At 40.2% G+C, this 20,067-nt stretch overlaps 1 protein-coding gene across 1 annotated transcript in view; it reads right to left on the reverse strand.

Annotated features, from left to right (window-relative positions):
* Nucleotides 1-3,061: 3,061 nt before the first annotated feature.
* The window catches only part of ATPAF1 (ATP synthase mitochondrial F1 complex assembly factor 1), a 28,243-nt gene continuing 11,237 nt past the window's right edge, over nt 3,062-20,067 (reverse strand). Inside the window, exons 5-9 of the mRNA XM_077752167.1 lie at nt 19,659-19,709; nt 18,427-18,474; nt 14,451-14,546; nt 12,432-12,539; nt 3,062-5,978 (exon numbers count right to left, since the gene is read on the reverse strand). Of these exons, the coding sequence (XP_077608293.1) occupies nt 5,784-5,978; nt 12,432-12,539; nt 14,451-14,546; nt 18,427-18,474; nt 19,659-19,709 (498 nt within the window). The 3' untranslated portion in view covers nt 3,062-5,783. The remainder of the gene's footprint in view (nt 5,979-12,431; nt 12,540-14,450; nt 14,547-18,426; nt 18,475-19,658; nt 19,710-20,067) is intronic.

Consider the following 20,067-nt stretch of genomic DNA (forward strand, 5'->3'; position numbering starts at 1 on the left):
CCCCTAAGACACTTTTTTAAAAAGTTTATTTAGAGGGAGAGAGAGAGAGAGAATGAGCAGGGAAGGTGCAGAGAGAGAGGGGAGAGGGAATCTCAAGCAGGCTCTTTGCTGTCAGCATAGAGCCCGACATGGGACTCAGTCCCACAAACCATGAGATCATGACTTGAATGGAAACCAAATGTTGGAAGCTTAACTGACAGAGCCACCAAGGCGCCCCAGCTAAGACTGTTTTTAATGTTAAGATTTGGTAAGTCAAGGCAGGAGCTTGAACATGCTGTGCTGGTACCTTAAAATACTTGTCTTGCTCCAAAAGTTTGGACACTGTCTCTCAGTTCTTCCTGCTTACATATCCTGAACCTGGCTGCCTCCTCTGATGGCTCCGTGGTTTTGTTTTCTATGTGCAGCCTCCATAATAAGAGCAAGCAACACGGCCACTGCCTGAGGCTGGATCCAATCACAGTGTGCTCACCAGGGCTGGATCTCATGGTACAAGGGATGCTTATAGTCACAGGTGGTCTGGGCTGAGCAGGCATCCACGAGGAATTTAGTCAACATTCGCTGGGTATTTTCTCTCTGTGCTAGGCTTCATGGAAAGATAATGTCCAATAAGATGTGATCCCTGTCTCTGAAAAGTGTCTAGTCTATGGGAGAGACAGCCTTGCAAATGTGGAGCACAAAATGCCAGGGAAGCACAGAGGAGCACATGATGGGCATTGGGGAGCATGGCAGATGTCAGGGAAGGCTTTGGATGCTTAAGTGGAGCTTTGAAAGACATAAGAATTAACTTGATGAAGGGGAAATGGGCAGTCGAGGCAGGCAAAAGTATCTAAACAGACCAGCACAGTGGTAAGAAAAGCATAATGTATTCAAGGAACTACTGGTCACCCAGAACATCTGGAGCTAACGCAGTGAGTGGGGGTCTAGCACGAGATGAGCCTGGAGAAGTTGACCAGATCCTTGAAGCTCCTGTGTCCTGTGAACTGATCCAAAGGGACTTGGTTCTGAAAGCTCTAGGGAGCCCGGGAGGATTCATAATGGTTCAAACCAATTTTTCTGGCAGCCCTTCTAGTTCCTGAGGTCTGGAGAGTTCAGAGGTAGCCCTGTGAGCCTGCTCAGTGGACGTTAACAAATGACACCATTAAGTCTGGAGCCTGGACAGTCACTTTCTATTCCTGGCTTGGCTCCTGATGCAGGCAGTGACCTTTAAGCCATCTCTTCCCTTTCTGTGCACTGAGTCTCTCCTTCAGCAGAACAGGGACAAAAGTGCTGCCACCTCTGTGCCACATTCGAATTGGCCAAGACCAGAGTGTTCCATGGTGCACAAAACAAGTTCTCCTTAGAACATGATGCCATTTGAAATAAAGTTTGGAGAAATCAGAAACATTTAACGCGTGCATTTTGTTCTTTAGTTGACAGCAGGAAGATTGGCATACCTGTGTCTCAGAGCAAGGGCTGATTCAAGAGGCACCCATGACTTCTCAGCGCCTGAGCTGGCTGCTGGAGCTGGGGTTAGGGGTACCTGGGAGGCTGCCATCTTCTCGGAGCTGGAAGTAGGGGAGGATAGGGTTGGTGTAGAGGGGAGCAGCGCATCTTACCAATTAGCAGGTTCCTGCTGTCCTCACAGGGTTGTGAGGATTGAGATAATCCATGCAAAAGGCTTACATGGCGCCTGGCACGTGGTAAGCCTCTGATCATCTATGCTAGTGGTACTGCTACTGTGTATATATTGTGAGGTCAGCTCTGAACTCACCGGGCCTCTCTGTAGGGAGCGCATATTCTTTGAGACCTTGATATTGTCTACCTCTTATTCTCTATTACAAGCGTAATTGCTTCATGTTGGGCACCATGACGTGGCAAGATGTGCATCCCCACAGTACCCAGCAGCATTTTTTAGCCTTCTTCACCCCTCTTCCGAGATGGCACTGGTCAGTTTGCCTTATATTGTAATTATTCATGTCAGTGTCTCACTTGCTGAGCTGTGAGCTCAAGGGAATGAACCTGTAAACTGTACCCAGAAACTCTCATCCTTAGCTTGGCCCTGCTTCAAGCCTCAGCACTTGCTGTTCTACCTGGTACTTTCCCTCAACTCACATATCAACAACCACCTCTACAGAGCAGGCTCTCCTGACCACTAAGTTACTGCCTCCACTCCACATTCAGGCACACTATTTTTTTTATTTTCATAGCACTACCAGTATTTGAAATAATCTTATTGATTTATTCATTTGCCTTCTCCACAAGGATATAAGCTCCATGAAAACAGGGGCCTTGGGGCGCCTGGGTGGCTTAGTCGGTTAAGCGTCCGACTTTCACTCAGGTCATGATCTCGCGGTTCGTGGGTTCGAGCCCCGCGTCGGGCTCTGTGCTGACTGCCAGCTCAGAGCCTGGAGCCTGTTTCAGTCTGTGACTCCCTCTCTCTCTGACCCTCCCCTGCTCACGATGTTTCTCTCTCTCTCTCTCTCCTAGAAATAAATAAAACATTAAAAAAAAAAAAAGAAAACAGGGGCCTTATTTGTCCTGTCTATTGCTGTATCCCTCAGTTTCCTGTGACTGTGTTTGGCATGTGATTGGTACTCAATAAATGTTAATGGATGCTAAATCAATGCTAAGTCAAATGACTGAGGGTGGGCATTTACACCTCTCCTCCAAGACTGAATAAGGTCAGTATTGTGGAGACTACAAAAAAACAGAATATGTGGTTCCTGCTTCCAAACTGGTTGAAGAAAGCAGCAGAACTGTGACCAGGTGCCAGATGTGAGACACAATGGCAGAGGGAAGTGAGACTCAAGCTGTGGCCAGAACAGAGCTTGAGGCAGGGATCACCCTACTCATCTTCCTGCACAGCAGTTGGAGTAAGTGCTCTGCAAGTGCCCGCTGAATTGCCCTGGGCAGACGGCCCACCGTGGTAATGCCAGTGGACTGTGAGACACACAGACACTGTGTACAAGCTAGCCTCCTGGTCTGCACAGATTACTACTCAGTAAGTTCCAATCTGTAGGTGTTGAGAGATTCGGTTAAATTCAGAGTATTTAAATACAGGTACACATACAAAAAGACCATGTTTTGGCTAAAATCCACATCATTTATTTATTCAGCAAACAACTCAGTATCTTCTATGTTCCAGGCCATGTCTTTGGCACTGGGAATGGAGATAGACCCTGGCTCTCAAGGAGCTCACAGTCTAGTGGGGAAAAAAACATACATACGTAAAGAATTATACTGTAAAGTGAGCAAAGAGAGACCACTATGGGAGGCAAGAGCAAAGAAACTGATCTTAAGGTTAATGTCCTGTCTGTAGGAAAGAAAAATCTGGCTAATGAGAGATTTTTTGTGAAGAACAGATAAGGCAATGGTTCTCAAAGTGACTGGTGAGTCAGCTACATCCCAATCATCTGGAGCATGTCTTAAACACAGATTCCCAGCACCTTCTGAAAAGATTATGATTCAGCAGGGTGGGGGAACTGAGAATATGCATTTTAAAGTGCTCTAGGTAATTCTACTGCAACTTAAAGTTTGAGAACTTGTGAGATATGGTTTGCTCTTTACACCAGAATGAAGAATGATCTCTGCATCTGAAATGCTGATTTGTGTTGGTCTTTAACGACAGGAGAGAGAGTTGAAAAGAGTGGCATTGACATTTATGAAGCTCTACTGTAGTCTATGGGTAAGACTGTTTAAATTCTCGCAGTAATCCTATGAGGTAGATATTATTATAATCCACATTTTACAGATGGAGAAACAGAATGAAAGGCTTTAGATAATTTGTTCAACATTACAGAGCTAATGAATCCCAACACTGACATCTGAACCCAGATTTACTTAACTCTAAAAATCGTCCACTTCCTGTAACACCATGTCCCACCAGGGTTCAAATTTACTGATCGTTACAATTTTCTTTTAGTTCTTTGCCAGATCTCGCCAGGTAAATATAAAGAGCAGCCAGATGGCATTTTGACCATGTCCAATATAACTGTCCATGTATACATTCTTTTCTGGCAAGTGGGGATTTAGGGCAAAGCTGGGAGGAACGAGCAGCCAATTAATTCTTATTTCTTCTTCCATCATCTTATTTCTTCTCACCGTCTGGTGGAGGTGTTATGAAAATGTACTATGGCCAAGAAGTGGGTCCATCCAGAGGGAAAAGCACACATCACCGGATACCCACAAAAGCAACTCTACCTGATGTCAAAGATTCCTGGGACTCCAAACATCCAGACTCAAGTTCCTCAATAAATAAACTGTCAGAACAAAGGCAGGTCCATAATTTGGATTAGAAATAGCTCAACCTTTGGGGATGAGCACTGAGTGTTATGTGGAAACTAATTTGACAATAAACTATTTGTGTAAAAAAATAAAATAAAATAAAGAATGTCACATAAAAAAAAAAGTAGCTCAACCTTTAGAGAAACTGTGAAAGGCTAGCAGCTTTTCCAGCTTAAATATACACTATCTCTTTCTACACACAGACTCAGAAATACAACAAAATAAGACACAGCTTAGAAAATCATGGGAAGACCAATCTCATCTTAAGAGCTTGGAGACAGGCCCAACCTATAAACAATCTTCCATAGTAAAGAACATATACACACGCAATCTGCAACTCCTGGTTACAGGCCCACTTACCAATTCAGTGTCACACAGGCAAACCGCAGGCAGGAGCAGCAAGGTTGGAGCACGTCAGGTCAGGAAAAGGAAAGGCATAGGAAAGGGGTCGATGACACTGAGGGGCCCCTGGACCCTCAGATTCAGAAGGCTGGTGTGTAACCAAGCTCTTCCATCACTGAGCTTGGAGCCACAACAGTGACACTACGAACCAAATACGAATTTTCGGCGCTGGAGAGCTCCTTTCTTATATTTGGAGTTTTAAGCAACTGCTGAGTACAAAGATGGGTTTTGATCAGTCCACTGATTCACACCAACACCAAGGACAGCACGTAGGTTAGATTTCACTGTTTTGTATAAAAAGACTGTAAGCCAGACTTTATTTTATTGCTAGATTTTTCCCGCACCCAATCTGGGAACATTTGCTTCCACCTACTTTTTCATTTAATACTGGCATGGTTTAGAGTTGTTTAAAACAAACAAAACATGCAAATCTGGATCAATCCTCTCCTTACAAAAGTGTTGATTTATTTACACTGTACTGACTCTTCCCCTCCAGATATGCAGCTTCTAGAGGAGGAGGTGCCACAAACCATGGTTTAACAGTACGCAGGCCGTACTGGTGTGTTTAACTACACCTGAAATCTACAAGACCCTCCGACAGCTACACTAAAGACAAGTCTGGGGACATCTAGATGAAGTCTTAATCCTTATGGCAATATCTGGTTGTTCTAGAGTCTAAACAGGGTATTTGGGCTATGCCTTTGGTCAGCCAAGGGGCACACAGGAAGAGTATGCAAAGCCCACATCTAACTATAGCAGGTCATCAAGGTTATTATCCTGTCACAATTTTATACATATGAGGAACTAGTCATTTGGGAGCTGTGCGGTGCTTAGCGGTATTATTAAACTGTGTAAAGTCAAATCAACCATCTTGTGGATCCTCAGCCCTCTCTGGTCATGACCACAAACGCTTAAAAAAGTGTTTCCTTTTCCTACCTTCATTCCTGAATATCAAGTAAAAGGGCTCACCTCCATGATTACTTTTTGTAATAAGCCTGCAGGTCAACTCATTAGAGACTGCTCCTTATATCTGCTAAGCTCCAAAAGTTCAAGGGGGGAAGTGGGTTTTAAAAAACTATCCAGGGCTGAGCAGACACTGTAAGCCAACCCTTACAGCTTTAAGTCTTTTCCTGGTCCTGGGCACATTTCAGTTCTGCTCCAAGTCCACTTTGCTCCAATTCAGCGATGACAGACATATATTTGAACTCATTTGGCCTGAAGTTAAAGGTCTCCACTAACTCATAGGTCTCCTTCCGATCAGTGGCATAGAAGAGCTGAACTTGGTTGGCAATGCACTGGGCCTCAGCAACATTCTGTAAGATAAAAAGAGTATTGAGGTCCTTCCCTGAACAGGGCCAGAAAGCTCTGTGAGTTCTGTGGCAGGTGGAGGGCCTTACTCAGGAGTCACTGCTTCTAGAAAGCTTCTATGACCACCTGACATCCAAGTCTTTGTAAGGTGCCCCTTGTCTGTGCACCCAAATTACCCCATGCTGGCCTCTACCATAGTATGTATCATATTATATTGTATCTGTCCTTCTCCCCCCCCCCACCCCCCGCCTTTTGCTTTTTTGTGTCTTCCCTAGTATGAATTCCTCAAAGTATGTGCTTGCTCTACATTCCTGTACAGGGTCACATCTGGTGAATGTTTGCTGAATAAAGTAATGAATATGTCAAAAATTCCCCTCCTCGTTCTGTTCCTCAGTAACTGTTAAGTACATCTCAATGGGGGGGGGGGAGAGCAATAGTGAGAGTCAGTACTAAGTTTTTGACTAACCAGACATACTATTGAATAAACACTGTTTCTGATACCATCTCAGTCAGAAAACTAGTGCCAAAGCCAGCTGTGTGGTTCTACAGTTTGTCCACAAATTCTGACACTTCTCTCTTTGAGGGAGCTTAGTTTCCCTTTCCTTGAGTGTAGGCTGTATGTACTGACTTGCTTTTTCCAAATGGACCACGGTGAGATGAAGGAGAATGACTTCTACTAAGTCACAGAAGACACTGTAGCTTGTGTCTTGCTATCTCTCTTGAATTACTCTGGGGAAAGTCAGTTGCCAAAGTCATTAGGACATTCAAGTAGCCCTACAAAGCAGCCAATGTGGCAAGGAAATGAGGTTTCTTGCCAGTAGCCATGCCACGGGCTTGGAGGTCCTTGAGCCCAATCAACCTTCTTCAGATGACTACAGCCTAAGCCAACATCCTGGCAGCAACTTCATGACAGACTCTATGCCCAGAGCCATCCAGTTGTGCAGCTCCTGAATTCCTGACCCACAGAGTCAATGAGGTAATAAATTTTTTGTTTTAAGCCATTAAATTTTGGAAGAATTTGCTATGTAATCTACCAGCAAAACTCCACGGGAAGAGAAGGGTCCACCTTCTCTAAAGCTCAGTGGCAGGGAAATGGTGCACTCTATGTAACAAAGATTGGGTCAGGACACAGGCTATAATCTCAAAACCTGACAAAAGAATTACCTCAAACAACTATTACTTTTGCTTCCTATGAAATTCTCTAGTTCTAGCTGGTCAGAGGCACTTATTCATTATCACTGTGTTCATACGCCCAAAACCCAACCACAAAAGATAGTGGAAAATTCCCACTAAACCTAACTGCCAAAAGTGTGCTATGTCTAGCTACAGAATGATGGAAATGGATTTATAAATACCATAGGCTGCTTTACCTCCACTCCCTCCCATGGGGCTTTTAGGTCATTTCTCACAGGCAGGAACTAATCTCTGAGACTGGATTTTCAATCAAAAGCCTTCTTCTAAAATGCTGGGTATTTCAAATTAATAGAATTTTAGAGCTGGAAAGAGCCTCAGAGATCACCCAGTCTTCTTTTAATAGGCCAGGCAATCAAAGGACATGAAGTTCAGGGATGGGTCCAAGGTCATTTGACTAGCAAATGGCAGAGCCAGGACCAGATCTCTGGACTCCTAGACTGGTACTCCCTCTACTTCATCCTGATACTGTTTCTGGTGGGGCAAGATAATTAACACTGGTCAAGGCTGATAACTCTACTTCATCAATTTTACCTTTCCTATACTCAAACATGCCTCAAGAGTAAACCACTTCGAAAGCAACTGCACTGCCATAATTGGAGGCAGATACCACTACTTTCTGGTCCTATGAACTATAGGGACCTCTGACAATCAACTTTAATTTGAGGCTCAGAATAGTGGCAATAAGGGTAGTTTCATCTATATTCATTCTAGAAAGGTACTGTCCACACTGCAGAGTCCTAGGGATTCTGTGGAGGTGCCTCAGGTCCCTTTACCTCTGTGTTATATCAGAGGCTGTTATATCAGAGGTTTTACATAATAAGATTTTGTTTGGATAAAGGGTTATGACCACTAGTTTGAAGACCACTAGTATGGTGGGTAGGGAGACGTGTATTTGTCTCTCATGGAGGGTTATGGAAAGCCCCACCCCCTGCCTTAGTTCTCAATATGAAGCAATAGTCTCCTCCCTTTCTAGGACTCAAGAAGATAAATATATTCATTCCTATGTTGCTCCATAAGGAGGTTTATTAAGAAGACTGATTCCTCCCTTTCTTTCAATCTTTCATATCAACTTACCAAATCCTGCCCATTTTACTATCTACTTCTAGGGCCCCTCTCTTTCCATTACCCTTACTGCTCTACTTCAGGTCTTCCTGATCTCTTGCTAACACTATTGCAACTGTCTCCTAAATAATCATACTGACCAGGCTAGAACTAAAATATATTTAGGAAGCAAATAATCCAGATAAATGGCCTGGGTCACTCCCTGTTCAAAAACCTTTAATAACACTTTCATGTTCTCAGGATAAAGCCAAATCTCTACACACGACCCACCAAATGTTCTTTTTAATATATAAATGATACTAAAAATCATATATATGCATATATATGATACCAAACTGTTTGTAATACCTCCAGTCTTAACTAAATGTTCTTTTTAATATATTAATGATATTAAAAATCATATATATAATGTTATATATCATATATATATATGATATATATATATATATATCATATATATATATGATACCAAACTGTAATACCTCCAATCATTTTATGCCCCCGAGCATGTACTTACGCTATTCCCTTTGTCTGGAACCTTCCTCTCCCTTGCCTCCCTTTTTATCTGGCTAAATTTCTGCTCCTTCCCAGGTGTCATCTCTAGAATCTCTCTTCTTCCCGCTCCTGGACCAGGGAACACCCCCTGCATAAGCATCCCAGCACTCTATCCTAGCCCTGACTGCATTCCAATGACATCATCTATTGACACAGAGGTAGAACCAAATAAGGTTTTCAAATATTCTACTAAATTTCGGCATCAAAGTTATTAGTTCAGAAGAAACCTCTCATTTCTGTGTATGTCTCTTCATTTGCCTTACTGTATTTAGAAGTACTATGCCAAAGTGCAAATTCACGCACGAGCAGCAAGGGATCATATATTCATATTACATCTCTACATCTCCCATCTCTGAGTCACAGGCTCTACAATAAACTCTAACATGTCTAGTTCTGTACTGCATAAGAAACTCACAGTCACATTGATTTCTATGAGGCAAATGCATGTTGTTTGGCATGCTGTCCAATATTATAAGGCCAGGAAGCAAATTTTAATCTTGATGAGCCCTGTGCTGCAGTTTGAGACCACCAGAGTGAGGTGGTAAAAATGCCAGAGCAGAAGGCCCTCCTGTGACTGCTAGGGTCCACACTTTCAATATGGTTAGATGCTGGACTTTTTTAAAGACCAGAAAGAGAGTCTCTGTGTCACTCCCTCCCTCCTGTGGTCAAATCTTAAACATTGTCATTAGCAGTAACTATATCCTCTCCAAATCTCAATTTGAAACATCCACATTTGGTCTACTATTTCCTATCTTTTAAGCTCACTCCCACCTTCAAAAATGTTTTAATTCCACCAGGACTCACAATTCTCACGGTCTCTAAATCTTCTTTATGTTTTCACTTCCCTCTTTATCCAGCTTGCATCCCAAAGCCAGTAATTATAATCATTCTTCTGCACTCACCTTTAACTTACTGGTCCCTTATACTTCATTAGACCACATGGCTGAACCATAACCCCAGTTAAATCCAAATCTCAGCCCTCTCTCTGTGCCTGTTCCCACACAGCCAGTCTCTCTTCCATTCTCCTAGACCACATGCTGACAAACACTTCCTGTTAAGGGACAGACAGCTAATATCTGAGGTTCTGCTGGCCCTATAGTCTCTGTTGCAACTACTTAACTCTGATGTGGACCTAAAGCAGCCATAGAAAATATGTAAATAAGTATGGCTGTGTTCCAATAAAACTTTATTTACAGACACTGAAATGTGAATTTCAAACACTTTTCACAGGCCATGAAATATTCTTCTTTAGTTCTGCCCCTCCCCCCGCCCACCATATAAAGATAATAGAACACATTTTTAACTCATGGACCTTCTAAAAACAGATAATGCATTAGATTTGGCCCACAGGCTGTGGTTTGCCAACTCTGTCCTAGAAAACCATTTCACACTTTCTTTTTTCCACTCAATTGTCCAATACCTATTCCTTCATCTTCACTCTCAAGCTGATGACCTTTCTTTCTAAGCATTCTGGAGAGAACTTCTACAAAATACCACCTACCACCTTTATCCATTTAACTGTATTTGTGTCTGTGTATATTCTGGCTTCTCTCCTATTATATTTCTGGCAAAGATCAATCCCTCATTTCCAGACTTGCCCACTCAAAAATACTTCAACAATTCTCTCCTCTTTCTCCTGTATTCCTTCCCAGTTATTTCCCTCTCTACTGAATCTTCCCATCTGCATACAAATATGTTATTTCTCTCATACTTAAAACAAAAACCATTGTTGTCCCCACTTGTCCCACTCCAGCTGGTGCTCCATTCTCCCCTTCCCTTCACAGAAACATCCTTGAAAGACTTGTTTCTGCTGACTCTTTGTAATTTTTCTTTCCATCCTCTCTTAAATGTACTCCAATGATGCTTTTGTCCTACCCCTCCTCTGAAACTGTCCATAAAAAGCTTGCTAATGATTTCCATGTTGTGACATCTAGTAAATTCTCAGTCTTCATCTCATTTGCACCACCAGCAAGTGAGACTTGGCCAGTTGAGCATTCCCTATTCCTTGAAACATTTTATCTTAGTGTTCAGGGCATTTTAGCATCTTAGTTTTCCTTCTATCTCACTGACTATTCCTTTTAAATCTTTGCTGATGCTTCCTCATGTCTCCAGGCTTAGTTCTTAGATCTCTTTTCTTTTTATCTTTATTTACTTCCTTGGTGATTTCATTCAGTCTCATGGTTTTGTTTTTGTTTTTAATGTTTATTTATTTTGAGAGAGAGTGTGAGTAGGGGTTGGGGGGAGCAGCAGAGACAGGAGACAATTCCACACACAGTTCCATCTCACAAAACCACAAATCATGAGATCATGACCCGAGCTGAAGTCAAGAGCTGGACATGCAACTGACTAAGTCACCCAGGTGCCCCCAGTCTCATGGTTTTAAATAACCATCTGCATGCTGACAACTCCCATATTTATATCACCAGCCTGGACCTCTCACCTGAACTCCAGGCTCATACATCTAACTGCCTACTACTTGGATATCTAACAGTTATAAATATATATATATAAAACTCGGATTTAATATATCCAAAACTGAGCTCCAGCTCTTCCTCCCAAATCCTTCCTTCCTGCAATCTTATCTATCTCAGTTAATGGCAATTGCATAGGATTTCGGGGGACTTCTAGTTGAGTGTGATGGTGGAAAGAAGAATGAGAGAAATAGGACTGAACAGTTTTAGAAATAATAGACAGGGAAGAAGAGTTCCAGTTCTGGTTCCAGACTTGGGGCTTACTGCTACTGTGAGACACCAGCTGAGTATCCTTACTTTTCCCTTCTCTGTAAGTAGCTGGTAAGAGAGAGAGGAAAAATAAGTGGGTGCTGTAATGAAGAATCTTGCAGGGAAGAGGCACTAAAGTGTCTACTATCTTGAGGATATCCTGAACTTAAATCATGCCAAAGAAATGAGAAAGAAATGAGCAAAGACTAGACAAACTGGTTGTACAAGAACCATAAAACTGCTCCTGGCCCTGGATATACAGAAAGAACAAACACAATGGACATCATTACCTGTGGACATACGGTTGGTGCTCGAGGTAGGAGGAGGAAGGAAATCACTATGTATGATGAAGGTAGTACACGTGAACAGTGTGCAGGAAGATAAGAGATTGAGAACTATTCTAGACTTCGAACTCTTCTTTATACTTAAGAAGCCATTTGCTTGTCCACACTCTCTTACTTGAAACCCCCAGGGCCAGATGTGTTTTGGAGTCAGAATTATTATATTCTATAAAGCCAAGAGGTACATTAGGCAACTCCCCATAATCAAACACATTAATAGTTCCTTAGTAAAATGTACAACTATTCCACATCAAGTGGGATTAATAAGGACTGTAGCCTTACATCAGTTTAAATGAAGATTTAGCTACCAAGTGAGTTCAAGTCAGGTAAGGTTTTGTAACCAAATGAATTATGAGAAAACTTCGTTTTCAGAGGTTATGGGCTTCAAAATTGTGAATAAGTGACTGAGTTAGTGATTGTACTAACTTCAACTTGGAAGAGCTCGTGCAAGACAAAATTATGACCAACTTTAAGTAAGAAACAAGTACATGTAGGTCTCTGGAATTTGACCTCTCATGATCTTTGGCAGAAGAATATACCTTCAGGGCCACCAGGTAAATCCAAAGAGGTAAAAGTTAATTCTTACCAAAAAGGTGGTATCCATTTCTGCTGTCATCAGCACTATGCCCTTTTCTTCCTTAAGTTCAGGGTAGTGATATAAAACCAACTGGCTGGCTGCAGCATCCCCTCGGGTCTGTAAGGAGAAACACTTATCAAGGGTCAATAAGGTACCACAACACAAAACTGCAATTTCAGAGCAATAGAGAGTCTGGAGGAAATTTGGGCTCTTAACAGCCCCTTGGGTGGCCAGTGAGTCAGAGGACTGGTAGGTGGGGGGATGATCAGGCTTGCCAAGGCACTGTGAAACTGACAGTTTGCAGTGTTATTTGTGTCTTCAATTGAAAAAGGTTTGGCTTTTTTCCCAGAAAATGTTTACAGTAGGCAGTGAATCCTTCATCATGGCCGTATATTTAAAAACAAAACGGAACAAGCAGCTACCAAATCAAGTTCTAAAGAAAGCAATATGCCTGTGTAATTGCCACTTTTATGGACTAGTGCATTTCACAGTTGAAATCTACTCCCCTTGGCTGGCTCTGAAGACTGAGCTCTTTTAAGCTGTAGCAAACAGCTGGAGACTTTGCACATGGGCCAGATTTGTAATGTGCAGTTTTAAAATATAATCTGAGTGGGAGATAGGGGGGAAAAGAAGAATGGGAACATCATAATTTCATGAAGAGTGGACAGGGCAGTGGTTATCAGACCTCAGTCCAGACTAGGAAGAGAGGCTGGGTTCAGAGTTAAAGCCCTCATATAGTGCAGGAGGAAACAGCTATACATTTAAAAAAGATCTCTGGGTTTCATCTCTAAGTTTCAGCAAGTCTTTCTATCAATACCCAACTATTGCTAGGGTTCAGCTTCTCAGTTTTCCCCCATATACTTCAAATATATTGATCATTTTGATCATAATTATGTTTCTGGATCTTTTTACTATACTTGTCTAAGAGTTGGCAGGAGGGCAGGGACCATGTTTCACAGGTCTCCAAGTCCTAGCATCGTCTCTAACACAGCAGCATAATGGTTCCATTCATAGACTTTGGAGTTGATCAAATCCAGCCCCGCTTTCACCTATTACCACATCCATCCATACTAGCTCACCTCCTAACTTCTCTGAGCTCTTCTCTCTAAAGAGAAATAATGACAGTAACTATCTCATGGGACATTTGTGAGGATTAAAAGACATACTTTAAAAAAAAAAGATATAATATATATAAAACACTTGATATAGAAAGTGCATCAAGTGTTGGTTATAATAGTATGTGCTGAATAAATGTTATTTTATAATTCATCTACAAAGTAAAAGCTGCTCCTTCATTCTGCTTTTTCTCTCCCCGACCCTGCCTTTTTTTTTTTAAACAAACATGATACAATTTTAGGATACAATCACATGGGATACAGTAGTGAACAAACTCTCATTCTATTTTGTACTTCCTTTTCCTAACGTTCAAAGCCATTATAACACAAGCTTGTGGGTTTTTGGGCCATATTTGGCCTCCAAATACAGAATATCAATCCTAGTTATGATCTGATTTAAACTACTGACTTCTTTTTTAAAAGTTTCAAATGTTTTAGATTGAATTTCTTAATTCTATACTTGGGAATAAAAGAAAGAAAGAGAAAGGAAGGAAGGAAGCAAACAAAACAACACCTATGGAATGGAAACTATGCATCTAGCATCTTGGAAAGTGCTGACTTGGTTAATAAAACACAAATAAGACATGGAACCTACCTTAGGGTTAAAAAGATAACCATCATAGTTCACCCATGTCTGTTAAGTGAGGCACAACCAGTAAATGGTATAGAGGTCTGGGGAAGAGATACAATAGACCAGACGCAGTCAGAAAATATGTTTTGGGGTCTTTTCCAATTTCTAGGTATTGACTAGGGCCTAGAAAGCTAGCCTAATATACAAAGTATGACAATTCATCAAGGCCAAAGCAAATACTGCTGGGACTTAGTAGATACTCTGTGTCCTCAAGCCTCAGCAAGGGCTCATAGTCCCACAAAGGAAGACTCTTTCCTCAGGGGTTGAGCACAGGCCACCTACCTGAATATTTATAAGTGCAGTGAAGTGGAGTTCAGTACCTGTCCATTGTCCTACAAAGAACTCATAACCTTCCCTTCTTGGTAGTGCACATAGAAACTATGGGAAACAAAGACACAAGGAAACAGATGAATAAATAAAATCATTTGTTCTACATCCAACCGCCTATATCATTTGCTCCATTTCTTCACTGTTTGGTCTTTAAACATTTTTTTAAATTATGAAATTCATAATTTTGTGATAATTTAACAAGTACTCATATACTTCCCAACCCACCTAAAAAAGAAAACGTTAGAGATCCAATTGAAGATTTCTCTGTCACCCATTCTAATCCCATTCCAGAGTAACATTTATCCTGCATTTGGTGTCTGTCATTCTCTTTGAGGTTTTATACTTTAAAGTGCATGCACATATCCATAAACAAGAAATATTACATGTTTAAAATCCTGTTGCATATTTAAAAATTTAAATCTTACCAAACTATATGTACACTTTGCAACTTTCTTTTTATACTTTACATTATACTTGAGATTTGTCTGTGTTGATAAATATAACTCTAAATCATTAATTTTCACTGTTGTATGGAATTCTACTATAGAAGATTACTGCAATTTATCTGTTCTTCTGTTGATAGCATGAGTTTTTCAATTTGTAAACTTTCTAATGCTGAATTAACTTTTGTTCCAATTATTATAATTGCTTCCTATTCTATCATCTGAGGCTGATACTGGAGCATGGTTCTAAACACAAAGAAATGATTAGTTTTATGTTTAGAACTGGGGATGAGTGGTGACGAGAATGGTGGCAGAACAAACAAAGTAAAATGAGTGCAATGCATGTTAGTCATGGAACTGTCTCCTTATGGCCAATCACTCAGGCTCTATTTTATTTTTATTAGATGACATAAACTCAGTGCCTATCTAACAGGCAACCAATTTGATTTCTGACACTTCTGGTCAGGGTGCATTTTCTAGAATTTTATATAAATGGAACCAAAGAATCTATACTTCTTTTTACATGATTTCTTTCATTCCACATAATTGTTTTGTGATCTATCCATGTTGCTGCATGTATCAATAGTTCATTCCCTTTTTCTTAAATGTTTATTTATTTTTGAAAGAAACAGAGTGTGAGTGGAAGAGGGGCAGAGAGAGACACACACACAGTCTGAAGCAAGTTCCAGGCTCTGAGCTCTTAGCACACAGCCTGACACAGGGCTTGAACCCATGAACTATGAGATAATGACCTGAGCTGAAGTTGGACACTTAACCGACTGAGCCACTCAAGTGCCTCAATAGTTCATTTTTTCTTATTGCTGAATAGTATTCTACTGTATATGTATATGTACACACAGAACCCCCACTGCCAATTTCTTTATGTACCTGTGATACATTTGGGTATCTTTTAATATTTGGTTATTACAAATAAAGCTGCTATGAACATACGCTTTCAATTCTCGGGGAAATTCTAGTGAGTAGAATAACTGGGTTGTATGTCAGGCATATGTTTAACTTTTAAAGAAACTGTCAGTTTGTTTTTTAAAGCACTTTTACCATTTTACACGGTTATATCAGTAGTATATGAGAGTTTCAGTTATTCTACATCCTTACCAACACTTGGTATCATCAGTCTTTTTAATTCTGGTCATTTTAGTGGTATCTCACTGTGGTTTTAATTTGCAATTCCCATTATGAATAATAATATTGAGCACATTTTCAGGTGCTTATCTGTCATTCCACTTCACTGGTGAATTGTTTGAATCTTTTGCCCATTTTTAAATTGGGTTGCCTGACTTCTTAAGTTGTATTAATTTTTTTAAAATTTTTATTTATTTTTTAAAATTTACATCCAAGTTAGTTAGCATATAGAGCAACAATGATTTTAGAGTAAATTCCTTAATGCCCCTTACCCGTTTAGCCCATTCTAAGTTGTATGAGTTTTTAATATATTCCTAGGTACAAGTCACTTGTCAACATGTCTTGCAAATATTTTCTCCCAGTCTGTGGCTTGTCTTTTCAAACTTCACAACAACATCTTTTGAAAAGTAGAGAATTTCACTTTTTATTTATTGCGGTAAGGTATATGCAACATAAAAGTTATCGTTTTAACTCTTCCTAAATGTACAATTTAGTGGCATTAAGTATATTCACATTGTCGTGTGACCATCACCACCATCCATCTCCACTTTTTTAATCTTTCCAGACTAAAACCCCGTACCTGTTAAATGGGAACTCCTCATCCCCTTTTTCCTCATCCCTTGGCAACCATCATTCTACTTCCTGTCCACAAATTTGACTACCCTGGGTACCTATACCTATTCTAGATCTAAGTGGAATCATATAGGATTTGTCCTTTTGTAACTGGCTTCTTTCACTGAGTATAATGTCTTCAAGGTTCATCTATGTTGTAGTATGTGTCATAATTTCCTTTCTTTTTAAGGCTAAATAATATTCTATTGGGTGTATATACCACACTTTGCTTATCTAGTCATCCATCAGTGGACAACTGGATTGCTTCCATATTTGGGCTATTGTGACTAATGCTGCTATAAACATGACAATATAAGTAGAAAATTTTGATGAAATCTGATTTACTGATTTGATTGATTTTTTTTCTTTATTATAGTTTGGGCTTTTTTTTTTAATTTAATTTTTTAATGTTTTATTTATTTCTGAGAGAGACAGTGTGAACAAGGAAGGGTGAGAGAGAGAGGGAGATACAGAATCCGAAACAGGCTCTAGGCTCTGAGCTGTCACCACAGAGCCTGATGCGGGGCTCGAACTCACGAACCATGAGATCATAACCTGAGCCAAAGTCGGATGCTTAACCGACTGAGCCACCCAGGTGCCCTAGTTTGGGCTTTTGGTGATATACTTAAGAAATCTTTGCCAAACTCAAGATCACTAACATTCAACCTAAGATTGCTTTTTTTCAGAAGTTACATTTATATCTATTACCTGTTTTGAGTTAATTTTTGGATATGGTATAAGGTAAGAGTAGAGGTTCATTTTTTTGCATAAGGATATCCAAACTATTTTGCACCATTTGTTGAAGAAACTATCTTTTCCCCATTTAATTATCTTGGCACCTTTGCTAAAAAATAACTGACCACACATGTTGGTCTATTTCTGGATTCTCTCTTTGGTTCCATTGATCTATATGCTAATAACACACTGTCTTCATTATTGTAGCTTTATAATAAGTCTTAAAATCATGAAATGTAAATCCTCTAACTTTATTCTTTTTTTTCAAAATCATTTTGTTATTCTAGGTCCTTTGGACATCCAAGTAAATGGATGGATTTTTAAAATCACTTTGTCAATTTCTTTAAAGAAGAAAAAAGCCTACTGGAATTTTGATTGGGATTATATTTACTCTAGAGATCAATTTGGGGAGAAAGGACAACAATACTGAGTCCTCCAATCCATGATCATAGTACACCTCTCCATTTACTTAGATGTTTTTATTTTCTCTCAGTAATATTTGGAAAATCTATTTGAGAATCTTAGAAATTATTACTGACACCCAAGTCAGCTGGTCCACTTCATCAATTCCCTTTCCCTAATGTCTTCTGGCAGCTCATTACTCCAGCAACAATATCATAATTCCTTAGGCACATACAGTCAGGATAGCATGGACAAAATTGAAAAGAAACTGCCAATAAAATAGAAACTTAAAGGATGGTGAAAATATTAAGGTCTAAGGCGTTGCCTCCCACATTCACTTATACTGAAAGAGATCCATATCAGAAAGGGCTATGCTGTGTCAGAGAGCTAAAAAGCCAGAGATACTTATTGGGACAAACTTATTGGGACAAACCCAAAATCTCACTTCTCAGTAGTTAGCATGTGAGCAACTTTGTTAAATAAACAGAGCACTGTAACATGTGAGATAGTATCGAGTATGAAGAGATTGGATAGAAAACATCTTTATTTGGTAGAACTGATAAGCAATCCTCATACGGACACTAGAAACTTACTGTTGGACAGGACTGAGCTCGGGTCCAGATCAAGTCAAACTTCTCTTCCTGTAGGTCAGAAAAGAATAAAATTAAAAAAAAAAAAGAAAACATAAGGCCTCAGTTACATTTAAATTCACCATGACTGAACTCTAGAACTAAAACACAATTAAAACTGTCTCTTAAGTTCTGTCATTTACAAATCCCTTTTACAACAGAGAGAAAAATGGGATGTTATGTTTTGCTGTTAATTGTCAGAACTACACACGAAGAGTGGATACTTCAAATGTTCCAAACTCTGCAAGAGACTCTGCCAAGTGCCACTGAGGCTCTCTGAGGGAGAGCCAAGAAGGCCTATTCAAACAATGAGTCAGTATTAGAGATCTAAAATATCACAAAAAGTACAGATCCTTTTGGCTGCTGAACTCAGGAAGGGCAAGGGTATATATGTGTAAGAGGTGGGGAAAAAATGATAGCAATACTCTCAGAGCAACCAAAAGACCTGGCTTTATTTTTCTGTCTCTAAGTTTACCTCCTTAATCTTAAACTTAATACATGTAAACTCAGTATCTATTTGTGTGTTTGATATAACTTCAACAACTTCCTCTTCAGGAAAGAAGAAGAATAGTGAAAGAACTAGCTGATAACCCAGTACGTCAAATACTTCCTTATGGCAGAAGTCGGTGGAAGGACACTGAACCAGAAGAAGCCAGCAGTACCCCTTCCCGGTCACAAACCTCAATGGTCAAGAAGTGGCCAGTGACTATTTCCAATATAGCAATTTCAAGAAGGGAAAAAATAAAGAAAACACCACTTGCTAAGGGGAAATGCCAGAAAAAGCCTAGGAGGAGGCTCTAAGTCAGTTCAGTAATAGGTCACTTATGGACAAACGGGGAAGAAAAGGTATGCTAGAGGCCCTGTCTGAAATTCCAACAGTGTGGCTGGAAAACACCAAAAAGAAGCAAAATACATTTGGAAATTGCTCAGCAACATGAACTTATACCATGTTCCCTTGTCAGAGACTTGAATCGAAGAGACATTTCTAAACCAGAAAGAGGGAAAACAAGAGCCATAAATATACCATATGGAGCTTCCAATCTTTGGTGCTTAGGGCATAATAAAAACCCTCAGAGCTATAAATGTAAGTTCTCAAGAGGCAATAAACACTGGAAAAGTAAAGGCAACTGCCTGCTAAGGGTAGAGACCTGAACTTCATGCTATAACACTTTCATTTTCCCCTCCAAACTACTTACAGGAATAACTGCGTAGACTGTATCCTTTGCTGCAAAATACTGCTGCCAAATCTGTACAAAAAAGAGAGGGTGTCTGTGACATGTGGGTAATCTTTTCAACCTGCGCCAAGAAATGGTGACAGCTTTCATTGCTCAGAGTAATATGCTATTTGACAACAGGGAAGAAAACCCAGCGTAATGCTTTTATTACTAGTACATGATTACAAAAAAGATTTAATACCATCTACTCTTCTAGATGATTAAACTGTAACTCTTAACAAATTCCTGTCAGACAAATGGATTCCGTGATCTTGTTAATCATTTCTCTCAAGATGTGCCTGTAACAGACAAGCTCTTTCCTCATATCTTCTCTTTCCCCTCCCCAAACCCATATTCCCCAGCCAACTGTGGGCCTTCTCAGACAGCCAGG

The sequence above is a fragment of the Crocuta crocuta genome, unplaced genomic scaffold, assembly GCF_008692635.1.
Source record: "Crocuta crocuta isolate KB4526 unplaced genomic scaffold, BGI_CrCroc_1.0 scaffold367, whole genome shotgun sequence".
In the NCBI taxonomy this organism is placed as follows: domain Eukaryota; kingdom Metazoa; phylum Chordata; class Mammalia; order Carnivora; family Hyaenidae; genus Crocuta; species Crocuta crocuta.